Below are 19,855 nucleotides of genomic sequence, written 5' to 3'. Positions count from 1 at the left end.
TCTAAAAAACGTTGTTTGTTGATTGTAGATGAAATATATGCATGTTTGTAACGAAAAAAAAAAAAAAAAGAGTTTGTTGGTACAATGTCACCCCTTGGCTCAAAGTCACCCCATTTTAAGTTATTTTTGTGCAACCTAGTTTTCCTTGACTTTAAATCACTTGATGTAGGAGTTTTCTTTAGATATTAAGGCATAAACTTGTAAATAATATACTTAAGTCACTTAACATCGGCTTAATCCGGCTAAGTCAGAGCTGTAAATCGTTTTTATATCATTCTGCTACATGTTAATACAATTTAAAACCATGACCAGTAATGTTTTGTTGTTAAAACATTGAAACTTTGATCTTTTTCTACGCATTTTACATGTGATTTCCCCTTAATTTCTACTCGAAACACTAAAACTGACCGTATTCGAAATTCCTGCCGGCAAATATTTTGAAACTTGGTCCAGAGGTGTAAAATGGTCCCAGGAACCATGTCCAATCATTGGTTTGGATGGAAATTTTTTTTTTATAATAACGGTCTCTGGGGGACCCGTGGTTGGCCAACAGCAACGACAACTGGTTCAATTTAGTTGAAATCAAGTCCAAACAAGATCAGCTGAAGAGAACTGTCAAACTGTTTGCGTCGACGAAAATCGTGACGTCGAAATTAAGGAAAATCGATGGAAAAAACAATGTCGCGCATGTCGAGTGTTTGTCGTGCGTTTGTTGTCCTTTCGACCAATCGATATCGAAACGGTAAAATCAAAACCGTGCGACAACTCGTACGACGTGCGACATTTTTCAAACAGGGCAGTGTTTCTCTTTCATCTTCCGCGTCGGCGTTTCACGTTTTGGTCTTGCTTTCCGGGAGTTCGCCATCAACATCGGTTCCGCGATGGTCAACGGATTGACGTCCGGCAAGCAGCGTGTGTGCCGATTGTGCGCGACCGCCCAGTTCGAGCTGGGTCCGATCTTCGGCGATCTAGCCGAAACACGGGTCCCCCAGAGACCGTTATTATAAAAAAAAAATTTCCATCCAAACCAATGATTGGACATGGTTCCTGGGACCATTTTACACCTCTGGACCAAGTTTCAAAATATTTGCCGGCAGGAATTTCGAATACGGTCAGTTTTAGTGTTTCGAGTAGAAATTAAGGGAAATCACATGTAAAATGCGTAGAAAAAGATCAAAGTTTCAATGTTTTAACAACAAAACATTACTGGTCATGGTTTTAAATTGTATTAACATGTAGCAGAATGATATAAAAACGATTTACAGCTCTGACTTAGCCGGATTAAGCCGATGTTAAGTGACTTAAGTATATTATTTACAAGTTTATGCCTTAATATCTAAAGAAAACTCCTACATCAAGTGATTTAAAGTCAAGGAAAACTAGGTTGCACAAAAATAACTTAAAATGGGGTGACTTTGAGCCAAGGGTGACATTGTACCAACAAACTCTTTTTTTTTTTCGTTACAAACATGCATATATTTCATCTACAATCAACAAACAACGTTTTTAGATGTGACTTAACTCACCTAAGCCTGCTTGATTAGCTTAAGTATAGTAACAGCATAACAATATCTTAGGAACTCAAGTGAAAAGTTTGAAAGTTAATTAACAAAGGTGACGCCTTACGCCTGTGCTGAAGAGAGGCTTATAATGTATAAGTGTATCAAATGTTCAAATCATAATCAAGAAGTGTAAATTGAGGTTTTGTGAAATGTTAAGTGTGAAGTGTGCGTAGGACTAAAACAAGTGGTTGCTATTGTAATCAATTACAGCGTTGAGCAACCGATCATTGTACACTTCGGCGGTTTTAGGCGCTTTGTACCGTTGCCAAACGACGTCAAAGTCGAATGTACGGACTCAGAGGCTTGCTCATTATGTAGCCCAAGTCCTCGTCCCGTTGCCTTACAAAAATCAGGTACGTGATGCTTAGTAATATGATATTTTGAAGTATTAGGTAGCTGAAGGTCTTCCCAGCTAGACACAAATTCGTGGATACTTTCTTCAAAACTAGCATCTAGTTTAAATGAGAAACACTTATTATATACGTCGTTGAACTTCTTCAGAGCCTGATAAATAAATAAATAATTGTTAAAATCTCTCACCTTCTTTCTCAAATAGCTTACCTTAGCGTAACCAAGTAAATCAGAATTAAGTTCCAAGCAATCAGCCGCCTTCAATAGCGCGTGACAAGCCCGGCCTGTAAAACCATATGTTTTCTGCTGATGTCGTACGTTGGCTTGGCTCACCCACAAATCTGCCCAATCGGGAGAATTCTTCTCTACTCCCTTGAAGATCGTATTTACAATTCCGAGTGTAAGATGCAGTGGCGGAGGAGGGCAAAGGAAAAGGATTTCGTCGTCATCGTTTCCGTAGATCAATGGTTCGTATATGCAGCAAGCAGTGTTCCTGCCACCCATCTTTTGTTCAAATAGTTGGTCTTGATGTTGCCTTTGGTTCTACTTGTTCCCTTGCATGTTCCAAGGGCTGACTTTTGTGCCTCACAGTATGGACATGGCTGTCTCGAGGAGTGTGCCATTATTCCAGTAATAATATTGATTATCTTGAGGTCACCTGCTATTATGGCTTCGATGTTTTGCAGCTTCAGCAGTTTTGTCCATATTGGAGCGACGTTTTCATACTTTTCCGCGAGATTTTGCACAAGAGCAATGATAAAAGTCGTTTCACACCGCCGACCTTGAATGCATTTCCAGTCAGCTGCTCCAGATTTTTTGACAGTACAGATAGAGTTATTTTGAAAAATCCACCTCCTCCATCAATTCCCAATTTCACCACAATGCCATCATCACTTGTGTACGATCTTGACTGCTTTATTCGATTTATGAGCTCTTGAACATCAGTACAGTACACTGCAACTTCTTCTTTTGCTTTGCCCAAATTTTCGCTGTCTGTAATGATTTTTAATGATTATATCAAGCGAATTCACTTGTTTTTAAATCATACTATCTAAGTTGGACAGATGCTCAATCTTGAACAAGTCTTTCAACTGTCGATTCAGTTCCACCAATTTTGTGCGAATTCCTGGTTCAACCAAAACACCCGTCGTGCGAAGACTTTTGATAATTCCTATATTAAATAAACCCTTTTTCTAAATTTGTAGTTTAAATAAAATTAAATAATACCCATTGTTTTTTCATGCTCAAGTTGTTCTCCGCTTTGACTTGAAATATATCATTAGCATGCAGATTTTTGATGTTTCTGATCTTGTAGACATTTTCTTGAAAACCGACGCTTTTCCTTTCATGTTACGCAAAGTTATTGTTCCATCTTGGGAAAAACTTATTCAGTACAATATAAGTATATTAAGAGAATTTATTACCCGATGACTCATGTGAAGAATTGAGATAATCACGCACTGCTGCATCCGTGGAAGAAGAAGAGGACTCGCCACTTTTCATAATTTTAGTTAAGTTTGCTGTCCTAGTGGATTGATTGCAAACATGCCTTTTGCCTGGGCCAAAATCGCTGAGACAAGTTTCACATAATCGCATCGTCTTGCTATCAGAAATTTCCTCATTGCTGCGTGGTCTCCCCCTTTTGACTCTAATCGGTTTAAATCCTGGCAAATTTGTTCCATCGCGAATTTTTGCAGCAGTGCAAATTTCACACTTGCAAACACCCGAAGATCTTGTTATTGTTGTAGAATCATACTTATAACTGTGAACCTTGAATGTTTCTTCTCCTTTGGAATTTTTCCACAAGCATGCCGGCATTTTCCACAGATAACCGTTGGGTAGAAATTTCTTCTTTGTTCAAAGTCCATCAAAAATTTGCTCCAATGACGATTCCAACGTTTGAGGAAATCGGCCGCAGAGAAGCCGCCCAAGTGAGACACAAAACGCAAACCAAAGTTCTATTCCTCTCGTGGAAATCCATTTTTGTAGACAAATTCTTCGCACGAGGTGACGAACGTTCAAATCCGAGAACTTGAAGAACTAACAAACAAAGTGGTAACCTTTGGTAACCAAGGATTCCTACAACAGGTTCCGGCAGCGAGAATAGAACAAGCAGATTAGCGTAGCAAAAACATCAAATTCCTTTGTGGGAACATAAATAGACCAAATTAATTCGTCTACAAATAATGAAATTAACATAAAATTCAAGCTTATCAAAGCAATCTTTATGCGTTTGTTGGTACAATGTCACCCCTTGGCTCAAAGTCACCCCATTTTAAGTTATTTTTGTGCAACCTAGTTTTCCTTGACTTTAAATCACTTGATGTAGGAGTTTTCTTTAGATATTAAGGCATAAACTTGTAAATAATATACTTAAGTCACTTAACATCGGCTTAATCCGGCTAAGTCAGAGCTGTAAATCGTTTTTATATCATTCTGCTACATGTTAATACAATTTAAAACCATGACCAGTAATGTTTTGTTGTTAAAACATTGAAACTTTGATCTTTTCTACGCATTTTACATGTGATTTCCCTTAATTTCTACTCGAAACACTAAAACTGACCGTATTCGAAATTCCTGCCGGCAAATATTTTGAAACTTGGTCCAGAGGTGTAAAATGGTCCCAGGAACCATGTCCAATCATTGGTTTGGATGGAATTTTTTTTTTTATAATAACGGTCTCTGGGGGACCCGTGCGAAAAGATCTACGACTGCACAACGGTAGAGGTCGGTTCGGATTGCTGTGATCTGCCGGGGGCTGGTTCTAGTTAATTTGTTTCTTTTTGCAGATCAGCAACGCGGACGCCCTGATTTGCCAACAATGCCGGGCCACGATTGTTGTGAATCATCATTTCGTCGAGAGTTGCCGGAACGCGAACCAAAAGTTCCACCGGATGTTTGGCCCGCTGGTCCGGCAGCACATCCGCACGAGCGTTGCTGGTTTCAGCGCTAGATCTGTGACTCGGGACGCCAGGCGGGTCGAAAGTGGTGGCAAGCGGTTGGCTTTACCGAAGGCGGTCCCCACCAAGAGTGTGGTCAACGGAGCCGTTCCGGCGAAGCACTACCTTTTGCAGCATTTGACCAATGATGATGACCCAGCACGGCGGCGGCGGCGCCAATCGATCGACGAGGACCGCAAAGTTAAGCCGAAACGAGAGGTCAAGGGGCGCCTTTCGGAGGAATCGCACAATTCGATGGCCTCGATTGAGCTTGCGGCGGCCAAAATTGAGGCAGCGCTGTTGGCCGGCATTGTACCGAAGACCGAGCCGGGCCACCAAAAGTGCCCCAAGTGTGGCCAGTTGGTGCTGAATCTGCGGAAGCACATGGATCTACACTCGACCATCGCAAAGTTTCTTTGCGAAATCTGCGACAAGGCGTTCACCAAACGCTGCAACCTTAAGTACCACATGAACTTGCACACGGGCGAGAAGCCATACGAGTGCGGTGCGTGTGGCCTAAGGTTTGCCTGTCCGTCCACACTCTGCACCCACCGGGTCGGTGTTACTGGTACATACTCGGAGAGGTGGAAGTTTAATTTATATATTTCCCTGAATTTCAGAAACACAACCGCGAATGTGGCAACAGCTATCAACGGGGGGTGCGCGCCAGCGTGTTCAAGCACCGGTAGTTAGTTGATCGAGGAGCCCATGCGCGCACCAACCATCCCGATCGGAAGCATCCGTGCGAAACGTCACCCGGTAAGTGGAATGGATCGAGAGTCGGTACGACGCGTTGATCTGATTCGATTCTTCTCTCAATGACAGGAAGCAGTTGAGCCGCGGCGGCGCCTGGCAAATAATAAATTATACCTGAAACGGTGCTTAATGTTAATGTTGTCGAACGAAGGGGTCAACAAGGAGATATTAGACTATTAGATATTAACTGATTATATAATTGATGAACATAACATTTTTGCTACAACAAAACATACGTTGTTGACGCATCAATGTTTAAAATTATTTAAAATTGTTTTAAATACATTTTATTAAAAATCCAAACTTTCGGTATACTCTGCATCACATTTCTCCGTTGAAAAATTGTTCTTAAATTCTCATTTTTTTTTTGTTTAATTCTTTAATTTTTTAATTCCTAAATTCTTAAATGCCGCCATCATGAATCATTAAAGAAAAAAACTACACATTGGAGTAATAATTTAGGTTAGAAACTCAAATTTAGAGGATTTAAAGATTCGAAATTTTGGATTTACTGCGTTTTCAAATTTTACTTATTTTTGAAACTATGCTTTATGCTTGTCATTTTCAGACTATATTAGTTGAACGTACCTGCAACTCTTTGTTCCTAAAGCGGTACACGCACTTCGGAAGGAACCGGTCAAGAAAAAAATCAAATGGGCAGCAGCGGCAGCTCTCTCTCTCCTTTGTTCTGCTGTTCGTAAAGCTGTTTCTTGACCCCTTTCCTTCCGATCAGCATACTAGCCTTAAAACTGTTGTCAAACCTAATGTCAAAGTTTTGAACTGTTTCTACCTAAGCATAATTAATTGCTAGTTACTTAAAAAATTGTACATGCTTGATTTTTTTTTTAAATAAAATGATGAGTTGCAGCGAACAATAAGTTCTATGCAATAGTAGTTTATGCAACAAGTTGCAAAAAGAGCTACGACTACGACGAGTGCTGAAAAAATCCTCTTTTTGCAACGAGCAACCATCCAACATTTTTTGCAATTTCGAAAAACACCCATTGAGTGCAATTTTAAGTCGAATTTTCATGTATTCTGTCATAAATCGTTTAAATCAAAAAAATAAAATATTGAAAAGTGTTGCTATTCGATTCTGTTATTTCTGGTACAGAAAAGTAGGCTTTTTCGTCGTTCAAGAATGACAGGAAAAGTAAGTAGTTTCACGACGGAATTGCACAAATAAACTTTTTAATACTAAAAACAAAACTTCAATACCCAATTCGAATCTTTTGAAATATTTCGGATTTTATTTACGAACGAGGCAGAACATTCAATTCACTGTTCAATTTTCATTTCGCGTCTTAAAGCACATTTCTTCTAGTCATTTAAACTCAAACAAATCTTAAAAAAAAAAACTTAACGATCACAAAATCAAAACATCTTCAAACCAAGCCAGCGTTACCGCATAGATGATCTATCCCGAACCCGACTTCTCCAATCCTCGAGCGCGTTTCCGATGGGACTTGACGAGGTTCTGGATCTTGGTTGCAATAAACCCTCGAATTAGTGTCTCGTTCGACGCCGCACGGATTAAAGCGACATTTTCCGCACCATTAATGATGGCGGCTCGCTCAGCGACTTTGTCTGAAAATGTTGAAAAGCATGAAATAAATAAACCGTTTTCCCCATTGTCCTTTCTCAACTCACCGCAGATGAAGTTAAAAACCTCAGGGTCCAGTCCCTCCTTTGGCGGATGCGTGCACGTGCCATCCGCGTTGCGCTTATTACGGAAGCGTTGGCATGGTTTGCCAGTAACGCTCATGTTGATTAGGCGGTTTTCCCCAACCAACTCCGTAACGAGCAGCCCAACAAAAAGGGACACTTTGGTCTCTTGTTTGGCCATCTGCTCCAGCTGTTCGACGGTGAGGTAAAAGCCGGGTGTAAACAAGGGGTTTCCAGCATCAAGGATTACTGACCAGTCTGAATGGAATTACCAGGATTACTGGCAATATGTCACGGATTACTTTGAGTTCCCAGAATTACTTGGATTACCAGAAACCACACAAATTTGCTCTAAATAAAAAAAATACTTGGAATTACTGCCTATAGCTTCCAGCATATTGAAAAACGTCTTTTGAATTGATTCGACTGACAGCTGTCAAACACACAAAACCACGTGCTTGGAAATAATCCGTCCATCCCGGGAAATCCAGGGAAAAAATTCACGGGATTTAAAAAAAACCGGAAATTCCCGAAACCCGGGAATTTTTATATTTTGTATCGCGAATTCCCGGAAGCCCGGTCCTCCTTGGCCCTTTACTGTCATGAAAAGCCGCGGAATAAATTTTTCAAAATTTATTTAAAAATCCATTGTAAACCCTTTGTAGTCGAACAAAGGGTTATTTTGGTCAGAAAAATAAACTTAATCGTTGCGAACAATAATACTAGAAATCTAAGCTTAATTTTAGGACCCAATTTTATATCAGCATATATATCAGAACTCATTTGACTTATAAACGAAAATTGTTAAAAAAATTCTGTTAAGGATTCGCAAAATGGCTAGCGCTTCAAATATATAGTCTATTTAATTCTATAAATATTTGAAAAGACTGTATTAACGTAAATTTATGGTTTTAAATTTGAAAAAAAAATCATATTATTTATTTTTCATCATACACCGGCATCTGGGGCAATTCTTCCTCCCCTGTAGATTCAGAACTGTATTGTATTGTTGTCGTGCTCAAACTCAATCCACTTCGACGAATCATCTTTGCGGTTAACTTTATGGAGTTGGCCTGGCCGTTTTAATGTTTGTGATTTTTCAGTGCAATCTAATGCATTGGGGCACTGCAATTGTTAGTAATGACAAGAGGATGCTAGGCGTTAATCAACCTCAGGCATTTTCCAGGATGCCCTCGAAAGACTGGCAGTGCTAGGTTTAGATTAGATTTGATACACCAGCACCTGTGGCAAATCAAGACATCGAACTAAGACAACTGTTTGCATAATATTTTGATTTATTTGATGGATTTCGGTTAAAACATGAACAGAACAGTACAATTTATACACCGATTTGTAAATTAATTGCTCTCAAATCTCCTGTACCTTTTCATACTGCAGTCCAGATTTTCCCCAGTTAGTGGTTTGAACACCCAAAACTGGACATCGGCATACGAGAGGATAAAGAGATTCGGTAGTAAAATGGTACTGTGTGCGGACGGAGAGGATAAATCCCGAAATTACTGAGAGTACTTTACTCATGGGTTCATCTTCAAAAAAAGTTCATCTATCAAAAAAAAAGTACCGACACCGAGACTCGAACCCAAGACCTTCGGCATATTGAACCGTGCCTTTGCCGTATGGGTCATGGTGTGGCGGTAACTAAGTGGTGTTCATTTGTCCATATAAGCCACTCAATACGATGAACTGTTCCAATGAACGAATGAACACGCGAGATGATTATACTCTCGCAAAATAGCACTTTCCTCACGTTTCTTTTCGTGAGGACTATCCCTCGTTCTTTAACTTTGGGTGAAGTAATGTTTAAAATATTTTCTTATGGAAAACATGCAGGTCTAAACTTATCTAAAGTTTTACATAAATTGGTATAATTTTATTTGATTTCGTTTTTGTTTATAAGTCATCTTTAATGAAATTTTATAAGCTGTTTTAGTCATGTCAATTTATAAGCTGTTTTAGTCATGTCAAATTGCCAATTTCCGTTAAATAATTCCCAGTTGTTGTTGTTGATTTTATTAGGGGAACTTAAACCTTATAGGGTCATTCGCTCCCGTAGGATTACCAGTAGTTACTTGATTTAATGAGAAAACACGTTACTCAGTAGAGTAACACACGAACACACGAATTACACGAATTACTGTGGAATTACTAGGTAATTCCGGAATTACAAGAATTACTGAAGAATTGCGGAGTAATTCTGGAATTACTGAATTACTTGCTCAAAATCAGAATTATTCCTTATTAGCTACAACTTTAGTTCCTCACTTGAAAATTAATCAGCAAATAAAAGATTCATAAAAGGTTTATCGAGATTTATTTTTAAACAGTTATTTTTATTGTTTTATTATTTTCTGAGGTATGTTTTCACAAAAAAAATATTCATGGAATTATCAGGATTATAGGAATTATCAGGAATTACCAGGATTACTCTGGAATTACTGAGTAAATCCGGAATTACCGAATTACTTGCTTAAACTCCAAGTAATTCCGGATTAGTGACCAGTCTGACACGATGTTGGAAACCCCTTGGGTGTAAATATCGCCTGTAGAAAAACAATCATTAATTATGTAATGAATGAAAATTTAAATCTAAGTACTAACCCGCGGTATGTTGCGCCCATCCCGAAGGTCAATGTTCTCCTGCGTAAGGCGAAGCGTAAGATTCGTGAGGGCTGCTTTCTCCTCCTCCAGCGTCAGTGGGGACAACGCAGAACAAACCAAGCCGCGCGTAAAGTGCGCAAACTGTAACGGCAACCATACCGGCAATTACCGCGGATGCGTCGCGCGCAAGGCCTACCTCGAGGAGCAGGAAAAGAGGAAGAAGAAAGCGTCCCACCCTCCTCAGCGAAGTACGAGCGCAGCCGTTCCTGCAGCTGGACAGCGTACGGTTCCAGCGGACAACTCAGCGTTCTCTCCTGGATGGGGGCGATCGTTCGCCAGCGTGGTCGCTGCCGGTAGCGGCAGTACGGCCCAGCAAGAAGTCACCGGGGAAGATCTCTTCACCCTGCCGGAGTTCTTTGCTCTCGCGGGGGAGATGATGACGCGGTTTCGGAGCTGCCGGAACAAGGCAGAACAATTCCTGGCCCTTGGGGAACTGATGATCAAACACATCTACAAAGGATAAATTACCTGTGATCTGGATATAAGCTTTCTCTTCCTCTATCCCCTTTCCTTTGCAATTTCTGTAAGTTTTTTTTATAGTTTTTTCTTACTCTTGCTAGTGCCTTAGTTAAAGAAATAATTGTTCCTAAATGGATTATGATGCAACACACAGCTGTAAGGAACTCCAAAACTCTGTTATGCACTTCAAAATAACTCATTGTATCTTGATTATTCACCAATAAAACCGAATTGAATTGAAAAAAATTGAGCCTGTCTTTCAAGATGTCAAGTACACCTTTTGATTCTAAGAACTGTGATATCAAAATAAACCACACCTCGTACGACAGTTAAAAAATTGCCACATTTTATTATTTCACCACAAACCACCCGAACCCCGTCACCACACTGCCCATTCGCTTCCCCCACTAGTACGCCCTCAGGTTGATGACCCGCGCCCCCTCTGCCGGTTCCGCCAGGAAGAACCGCGCCTTAAACTTTCCGCCCACCTTGCGCGAGTAGATCGTATCGATGGTCTTGACGGCGTCCTCCACCAACTCCTTCTGGACCAGCGTGACGGTGCAGCCGCCGAAGCCACCCCCGGTCATGCGAGTGCCCAGCACGCCGGGCGCCCCCAGGGTGGCCTCGACTAGGATGTCCACCTCGTGGCACGACACCTCAAAGTCATCCCGCAGCGAGTTGTGCGACGCGGCCATCAGCTTGCCCATCTGATTCCGGGGTCCGGTTACAAATGGGGCGTCATTTGTTTGTTTGGTAGGTTCCATTTGTCCGCCGGGGGTGGTTCACGAACCAGGGTGGCGGCGATGACAGCGTGAAATGAGAAGAAATGAACGAGATAAAGTTAATAAATTTGGCTGGGCCGTGCCATCGCTCTGCTTCGTAATGGCGCTTAAATGGAATGGAAATTTTAATATTTATTCTCATCATAATTGAGGTGAGTGCACTGCACTCGTCGCGCAGGTTTGGCTAGAGCTTTTCGGGGGAAAACAAATTATGTGGCTGGAATTTGGAATGAGACCATCATCAGCTGTAACTGGCGGTGAATGCCAATTACTCAGTTGATTCACGATTATGGGAAAGGGATTTTTCATGCTTAAAAAGTCATTCTGGGAAACAAATGAGTCTTTTGAACCGAACGTAACTTTTTTTTTTCAAATTAATAAATAGTAAATTGTGTGCCTGTAAGTAAGGCTCCGGAGCAATCCACTTCCAAAACCGGAAATGGATTTTATATGTATTTTTTTTTAGTTGGCTTAAACTTTGTCGGGGCCTTCCCTATGACCAAACAAGCCATTCTGTGTCATTGGGTCACCCGTACGAGTGTCTTGCGAACCTTCGTGGTGAACGGGCACTAGAGCTGCGGTATTTTTTACTACCTAAGCTCAGAGTTATTTCAAAACAAAATTCACAGTCTTTTTAAAGACTACCTGAGTTATTTTCCAAAATTCTAAACAGTCTTTTCAAGACTAACCCCGCCTGAAATTTTGTTGTATTTTACAAACGAAGCCATCTTTTAAGAGAACTTTGCTTGCAAAATGCGTCAAAACAAAGGTAAACGCAAATCTTCTGAAGATTTGGTCGTTACGTCGGTGAAGCGTTTGAACGCTAAACCGGCTAACGGAAACAGAAAAAGAAAACAGCCTCTTCTGAGGTCTGATTCTGATTCTGAATGTGAGGTCAATCCTCCAATTCCATTGACAAACAGTTTCGGTGTTTTATCCGAAACTGATGACAAGGAACCTTCTCCTCGTACTGAGCCTTCTGCCGTCGAGAAACGAGTAAAGGCTCCGCCAATTGTAGTGACTTCCGTCTCCGATTTGGCCAGCTTTCGAACGCAACTGAAGAATTGCAAGGAAACTTGCAATTTGAAGGTTTCGTTCCAGCTTGGTCGAAGAGGAGAATGTCGCTTGTTGACGGAATCTTTACAAGATCACCAAACTTTTGTTGGTTATTTGAAAAACCACAAACACAATTTCTACACGTATGAGACCAAGAATGCTCGTCCATTCAAGGCGGTCTTGAAAGGTCTCTCCAACGACTTGTCGGTGGATGAGATCAAAAACGAACTTAAGGTGTTGCTTGGCTTTGCCCCATCCCAAGTAATACCAATGAAGAAAAAATCAAACGGGAATATTTCTCGCTTTGGTTTGACTTCACAATTTTATCTGATTCATTTCAACAGAAATGAAATCAACAATTTGAAACTTTTGGACAAAGTTCAGTTTTTGTTCCATGTACGGGTAAAGTGGGAGCATTTTAAGAAACATGGCGGTAATGGCCAGAATCTGACCCAGTGCCGGCGTTGCCAGGCATTCGGTCACGGTACTGATCATTGCGCCATGGTTCCAAAATGCATGGTTTGCGGGGATTCTTCTCACGACAAGGACAATTGTCCCGTGAAAGAAGTCACCCAATTTAAATGTGCAAATTGTGGTGGAAATCACAAATCAAATTTTGGGATTGCCCCATCAGAAAAAGGTTTTGGATTCTCGTGCTAAGCATCAGCCGAAATCCAAACCGAAATTTTCTCAAAGTCAGGTTGTACCTGCATCTTTAAATCAAACGTTCGTGCTGTCTCACTCGAACAATTCTAGAAATACCCCTACCGTGGAAAAGTTAGGTAACAACAATGGCATTTCTTATGCTAACGTCGTTTCGGGTTCATCCACGAATTTTAAATCCTCTACCAATCTTTCTGAAATTGGGCAGGTACCTCAAATCTCATTTGAAAATTTTTCTGCTGGCAACGCTTTGGGATCTTCTGATCTCGGCGATGTTACGTTTGAAAAATGACTTTTTGCAAAACTCACTGTTTGGTTTGATTCAAACAATGAGTAATGCTACATCCATGATGGAAGCAATCCAGATTGGATTAAAATTTGCGAATGATGTTGTTCTTACCCTGAAGTTTAATCATGGATCTAAGTAATTCCATCAATATTATGAATTTTAATGCTCGCTCTTTAAAAGCGAAAGAAAATGAATTTTTCAACTTTTACGAGTTCATAACGTGCATGTTGCTGTTATAACCGAAACATTTTAAAAACTGGCACTTATTTGAAAAGTGATCCAGATTATAAAGTTATAACTAATAACCGAATGAATCGAAATGGCGGTGGAGTTGCAATAGTTATCCACCGTAGTATGACTTATAGCACGTTACGTGACTTTAAGTTAAAAGTTATTGAAAGTTTGGGCATTGAACTTGAAACTTCTTTTGGGAAAATTATGATTGCAGCTGCATATTTGCCATTCCAATGCACTGGGAAAATAAAAATTATTTCAAAGGGGATTTGAATAAACTTACTCGGCATAGATCTCGATTTTTGATCATCGGTGATTTTAATGCCAAACACCAATCTTGGAATAATTCAAAAGTAAATTCCAATGGTAAAATTCTGTTCAGAGATTGCACTTCTGGTCTTTATTCGGTTTTATACCCGAATGGGCCAACTTGCTTTTCTTCTGTTAGAAATCCATCAACAATTGATTTGGTTTTGACAAATCAAAGTCAGTATTGTGGTCCTTTAGTGACTCATGCTGATTTTGATTCTGATCATCTTCCAGTAACTTTTTCACTTTCTCATGAAGCAGTTACCAGACCCAATAGTTCTGTGTTTAATTACCACAAAGCTAATTGGGACAGGTATCAGCATCATATTGAGAATAATTTAAATCATGATTTTGTTTTAGAAACCAAAGCTGATATTGATTCAGCCTTGGAATCTTTAACTAATGCAATTTTGGATGCTAGGAATATTGCTATTCCTAAAGTCCAAGTCAAATTTGATTCTCCCATTATTGATGACGATCTTCAGCTTTTGATTCGTCTGAAAATGTTCGCCGAAGACAGTATCAACGTTCTCGTGATCCTGCACTGAAGCGAATTCAAAAGATTTGCAAAAGGTTATTGACCACAGATTCACTCTCCTGCGAAATGAAAAGTTCGCAAGAGATGTCGAACAAATTAAACCTTATTCCAAACCTTTTTGGAAACTTTCAAAGGTTCTTAAGAAACCTCAAAAACCCATCCCTTCTTTAAAAGATGGTGATAATATTCTATTAACTAATGGGGAAAAGGCTCAAAAACTTGCTCAGCAGTTTGAGAGTGCTCATAATTTCAACTTGAATGTTTTGAGTCCTATTGAAAATCAAATTTCAATAGAATTTCAGAATATTGTTGAACAAGAATTTTCATCAGATGAAGTTTTTAATACGGATCTGAATGAAATAAAATCTATTATCAAAAATTTAAAAATATGAAAGCCCCTGGTGAGGATGGCATTTTTACATTTTAATTAAAAATTACCAGAAGCAACTTTAAGTTGCTTGGTCAAAATTTTCAACAAATGTTTTGATTTGGCATATTTTCCCAGTAGTTGGAAAAATGCCAAAGTAATTCCGATTTTGAAACCGGATAAAAATCCTGCTGAAGCCTCAAGCTATCGGCCCATTAGTTTGCTTTCATCTATTAGTAAATTATTCGAAAGAATAATTCTTAATAGAATGATGACGCACATTAATGAAAATTCAATTTTCGCTGATGAGCAGTTTGGATTTCGCCTTGGGCATTCAACTACTCATCAGTTGTTGAGAGTTTCAAATTTAATTCGAAGCAACAAATCTGAGGGCTATTCTACTGGCGCTGCTCTTCTAGACATAGAAAAAGCATTTGACAGTGTTTGGCATAAAGGTTTGATTGCGAAATTGAAAAGGTTTAATTTTCCGATTTATATCGTGAAAATTATTCAAAATTATTTGACGGATCGTACTCTGCAGGTATGTTATCAGAATAGCAAATCTGATCAACTACCTGTACGTGCTGGCGTCCCTCAAGGAAGCATTTTGGGTCCAATTTTATACAATATTTTTACTTCTGACTTGCCTGATTTGCCCCCAGGATGTCAGAAATCACTTTTTGCTGATGACACAAGCATCTCCGCCAAAGGCAGAAGCCTTCGTGTCATCACAAGAAGATTACAAAAGCTTGGATATTTTCAATTCTTATTTGAAAGAATGGAAAATTACTCCAAATGCTGCAAAACTCAACTTATTATTTTCCCTCACAAACCAAGGGCTGATTTTCTTAAACCAAAAAGTCATCACATTATAAAGATGAATGAGGTAAATTTAAAGTGGGAGGATCAAGTGAAATATCTTGGACTTGGTTTTGACAAAACCTTACTTACAAGGATCACATTGAAAGTATCCAGGTTAAATGTAACAAATATATTAAATGTTTGTATCCACTTATAAACAGGAATTCTAGACTTTGTCTCAAGAATAAACTGTTAATTTATAAACAAATTTTCAGACCTGCCATGCTTTATGCTGTGCCGATCTGGACAAGCTGTTGCTTAACCAGAAAGAAAAAACTTCAGAGGATTCAGAACAAAATTCTGAAAATGATTCTGAAACTTCCTCCCTGGTTCAGCACCAGTGAACTTCATCAATTAGCCGATGTTGACACTTTGGATGTTATGTCCAATATGATAATTGATGCATTTCGACAAAAATCATTGCAGTCTTCAGCTGCATTGATCCGCTCTTTATATAGTTTATAAGTATCCCTTTTCCCTTTTGTACATGTAGGACCTCCTACATTTGAAATCACTGAATAGCGAAAGCTACAATATTTCATGAATAAATGAAAGTTGCTAGTATTTAAAATTGAGGTGAAAAGTCATCGTTTGTGATTGGACACTCAATAATATTTTAACTGAATGAATGTACATGGAAAATAAATTTGAATAAATATAAATTAAAAAAAAAAAAAAAAAAAAAAAAGGGTCACCCGTACAAGTCTCCATATAATTATGGCAGCTGTCCATACAAAAATGGTACGTAAATATTCGAAAAACAGTGACTTTTGAATGAATTTTCTGATCAATTTGGTGTCTTCGGCAAAGTTGAAGGTATTGTTGAGGACAATTCAGGTACACGGAAAATTTTGTTTGCCGATTATTTAATTCACTTTTTCACAAAAACTCAATTTCCCAAAATTTGTTTGTTTTGCTATTTGGAGGTTTTTTGATATGTTTTAGGGGATCAAAACCCGCAACTTTTGAGCCATAAAGAAGTATGGTCAAAAATTCTGCCGCCGAGTGATGCATTTTTGAAAAAATAGTGATTATTGGGAAAAATAAAATACAAAAAAATTAACGTATTTAGCTTGTTTGCTTATTCAACCTCCTCTAATCAAAATTAGATTTCACGTGATTTTTGCCAAGCAATCTGCAGATTTTCCGGAGTCGGTTCCAGAGTGGCCAAAGCTGTCACTTTTTGGCGTAAGAACCTTCCTTGGATCCATACGCACCCAACGCAACAAAGAGCACCTCAATCCAACGCTTGGTATTGAACTAATTCGCGTTCGAACAAAACCGTCGAAATTTTGATACATCAATCACAAAGTACTTCACAGATTTTTTTATGGAGGGCCATTAGCCTGTCCCATCTTGAGGTCATTTTGATATTTAGCACTTTTTTATCACTAAAACTTAAATATCTCGGCACTGGAGTATCAAAATTGCATTTTCTTCGAAGGAAAAATGTTCGCCATGAAATTTCCTACAAGCTGCATATATTGGTTTTACTGAGAAAATTAGTCTAAATAAATAGAAAAAAATGCGTTTTTTCGACAGAAATCCACCTGGAAGAGACCAAAAACATCAATTTTAGTCCAATATTGATATTGCATCTTAATTAGAGCGTCCAATTTCCTGGGGTTACAAATCTCCCGGGAATTCCCGGGATATTTAAAATTTATTGAAAATTGTTATGATCTTGGTTTTAATTAATATTATGCAACAAAATTGTATAGGACATCAACATTAACGGTTTAAATAAGTGATCAGCTTGACTGCATGTAAAAAAACATTCAACTACAAGAAAATGTATTTTGGTATATTTTGATTAGAAATTTTAAACATGCCTCTGTGAGTAGTTTATTGAAATGAGAAAAAAACATGCAGAAATTATGTTTTTCATGACAAATACTGGTTTCAGCTTTTTAGTGTTGGTTTTACTCCAAACAACCCAATGTTTTCAAATATTTGAAGCAAGCTTTGAATATATTTTTGCATTTTTTGAGAACAAACAAAAGAAAGTTATTTTTCAATGATTTTTTTTTGTTTTAGGCTGGTAAAAATATTTTTAAAAGTTTTTGTCACCCCGAAAAATCAGGGGGCAAAAAAAAATATTTTTACAATAAACTTCAAAATTTCAATGAAAATTCAAGTGCAGCCAGCTGAAATCAAATAAAAAAAATCATTTTTAGCATGTTTGGGTTTATTAAAAAATCTTAAGATTTTTTGAAAATTTTCGATGCAAAATCATTTTTTTTCGATACAATTTTTGTTTTTGTCACATCTTAGATTTTTTGAAAACTAATGATTGCAAAACAACTGAACTAGTGTAAAAAACACTTTTTTCATTTAAATGTGAAGACTATGGCTTGTTATTTTAATTTTTATATTTTTTTTATTTTTTTGCCCCCCCCCCTTGACCTCGGCCAGGGCCGAGGGACAAAAACTTTTTTAAATATTTGCATCGGCCTTATTATGCAACATGATTTGAATTATACGATAAATTAACATCATTCCACAAAAAGTCTTCTATTTTTTTCACATTTAACCCTCTAACCTGTAGTTGCACCAGTGCTCATTATTCTTTTAATTCAAATTGTAATTTCTTTAGTACTAGGTATTCAACAAATTGAATTAATTCTTTTTTCACAAATTCGGTTTTCATCTCATTTGATCATGGTAAACAAAAACGTAAAAAAATCTCAATTTTAATTTGGAGATAAGGAGTTAAAATTGTTTTGATGAAATAACATCAACCTGTTAAAAGCTTACCTAATTATAATAATTTAATACTCATTAAGCAAGATCTATTCCCAGTTGCTTCAAAAATTTATATTATCAGAAATAATTCTGTTTGCATAATTTGTGATAGTCTGATTAATTAAATATACCAAACAATACAATTAATTGAACAAAATCATGTTGAGTTTGTTCATTTATTATTTTTCAGAACAGGGTAATTCTCCGCCAACTCACACAGCAGTTGCCCCGACCCCTCTTCGATTTGCGTGAAACTTTGTCCTAAGGGGTAACTTTTGTCCCTGATCACGAATCCGAGATCCGTTTTTTGATATCTCTTGACGGAGGGGCGGTACGACCCCTTCCATTTTTGAACATGCGAAAAAAGAGGTGTTTTTCAATAATTTGCAGCCTGAAACGATGATGAGATAGAAATTTGGTGTCAAAGGGACTTTTATGTAAAATTAGACGCCCGATTTGATGATGTACTCAGAATTCCGAATAAACGTATTTTTCATCGAAAAAAACACTAAAAAAGTTTTAAAAATTCTCCCATTTTCCGTTACTCGACTGTAAAAATTTTTGGAACATGTCATTTTAAGGGAAATTTAATGTACTTTCCGAATCTACATTGACCCAGAAGGGTCATTTTTTCATTTAGAACAAAATTTTTCATTTTAAAATTGCGTGTTTTTTCTAACTTTGCAGGGTTATTTTTTAGACTATAACAATGTTGTACAAAGTTGTAGAGCAGACAATTACAAAAACTTTGATGTATAGACATAAGGGGTTTGTGTATAAACATCACGAGTTATCGCGATTTTACGAAAAAAAAGTTTTGAAAAAGTTGGTCGTCATCGATCATGGCCATTCATGGTCACCCGCGACAGACACGGACGACGAAACAAAGAGAAACGCAAAAAGTAACTTTTTCAAAACTTTTTTTCGTAAAATCGCGATAACTCGTAATGTTTATAAGCAAACCCCTTATGTCTCTATATCAATTTTTTTGTAATTGTCTGCTCTACAATTTTGTGGAACATTGTTACACTCTAAAAAATAACTCTGCAAAGTTAGAAAAAACACGAAATTTTAAAATGAAAAATTTTGTTCTAAATGAAAAAATTACCCTCCCGGGTCAATGTAGATTCGAATAGAACATCAAATTTCCCATAAAATGACATGTTCCAAAAATTTTTACAGTCAAGTAACGGAAAATGGGAGAATTTTTAAAACTTTTTTAGTGTTTTTTTCGATGAAAAATACGTTTATTCGGAATTCTGAGTACGCCATCAAATCGGGCGTCTAATTTTACATAAAAGTCCCTTTGACACCAAATTTCTATCTCATCACCGTTTCAGGCTGCAAATTATTGAAAAACACCTCTTTTTTCGCATGTTCAAAATGGAAGGGGTCGTACCGCCCCTCCGTCAAGAGATAACAAAAAACGGACCTCGGATTCGTGATCAGGGACAAAAGTTACCCCTAAGGACAAAGTTTCACGCAAATCGAAGAGGGTTCGGGGCAACTTTTCCCGATTTCGTGTGAGTTGGTAGAGAATTACCCAACATGTTTCAAAAAATAATTCCTAAAACTTAAGAAAATGTATACTTCCGCT

At 38.1% G+C, this 19,855-nt stretch overlaps 2 protein-coding genes across 5 annotated transcripts in view; one reads left to right on the top strand and one right to left on the bottom strand.

Moving 5' to 3' along the window:
* The first annotated feature begins 803 nt into the window (after positions 1-803).
* Positions 804-10,047, top strand: LOC6048630 (zinc finger protein 574). Of its 3 annotated transcripts, none has more exons than XR_005278759.1 (5): positions 804-973; positions 4,613-4,643; positions 4,706-5,410; positions 5,476-5,614; positions 9,923-10,047. XR_005278759.1 is itself a non-coding variant. In XM_038264908.1 (4 exons), the coding sequence occupies exons 1-4, from the start codon at positions 882-884 to the stop codon at positions 5,542-5,544; spliced, it is 897 nt and encodes a 298-aa protein (XP_038120836.1). In that variant the 5' UTR covers positions 804-881; the 3' UTR covers positions 5,545-5,664. The 3 variants fall into 3 exon arrangements, 1 of the variants encoding a protein (XP_038120836.1); XR_005278758.1 differs by lacking the exon at positions 9,923-10,047 and adding an exon at positions 5,681-5,834; XM_038264908.1 differs by lacking the exon at positions 9,923-10,047 and having other exon boundaries at positions 5,476-5,664.
* Positions 10,048-10,735: 688 nt separating this feature from the next.
* The window catches only part of LOC6048632 (galactokinase), a 112,334-nt gene continuing 103,214 nt past the window's right edge, over positions 10,736-19,855 (bottom strand). For both annotated transcript variants that reach the window (XM_038262851.1, XM_038262850.1), the window contains exon 8: positions 10,736-11,121. In XM_038262851.1, coding sequence (XP_038118779.1) covers positions 10,822-11,121 — 300 coding nt within the window. In that variant the 3' untranslated portion in view covers positions 10,736-10,821. The remainder of the gene's footprint in view (positions 11,122-19,855) is intronic.

This window comes from Culex quinquefasciatus, chromosome 3, assembly GCF_015732765.1.
Source record: "Culex quinquefasciatus strain JHB chromosome 3, VPISU_Cqui_1.0_pri_paternal, whole genome shotgun sequence".
NCBI classification, from domain to species: Eukaryota; Metazoa; Arthropoda; class Insecta; order Diptera; family Culicidae; genus Culex; species Culex quinquefasciatus.
The sequence above is the reverse complement of the archived record's forward strand: the minus strand, read 5'-3'. Positions and strand labels throughout refer to the sequence as shown.

What these genes read in the sequence shown, in the direction of transcription:
- LOC6048630 (XM_038264908.1), top strand. Translation starts at nt 882, where the DNA reads ATGGTCAACGGATTGACGTCCGGCAAGCAGCGTGTGTGCCGATTGTGC. An exon ending in CCGATCTTCGGCGATCTAGC is followed by an intron (nt 974 to 4,612) that starts CGAAACACGGGT and finishes GGGGGACCCGTG; the next exon opens with CGAAAAGATCTACGACTGCA. An exon ending in CCACACTCTGCACCCACCGG is followed by an intron (nt 5,411 to 5,475) that starts GTCGGTGTTACT and finishes CCTGAATTTCAG; the next exon opens with AAACACAACCGCGAATGTGG.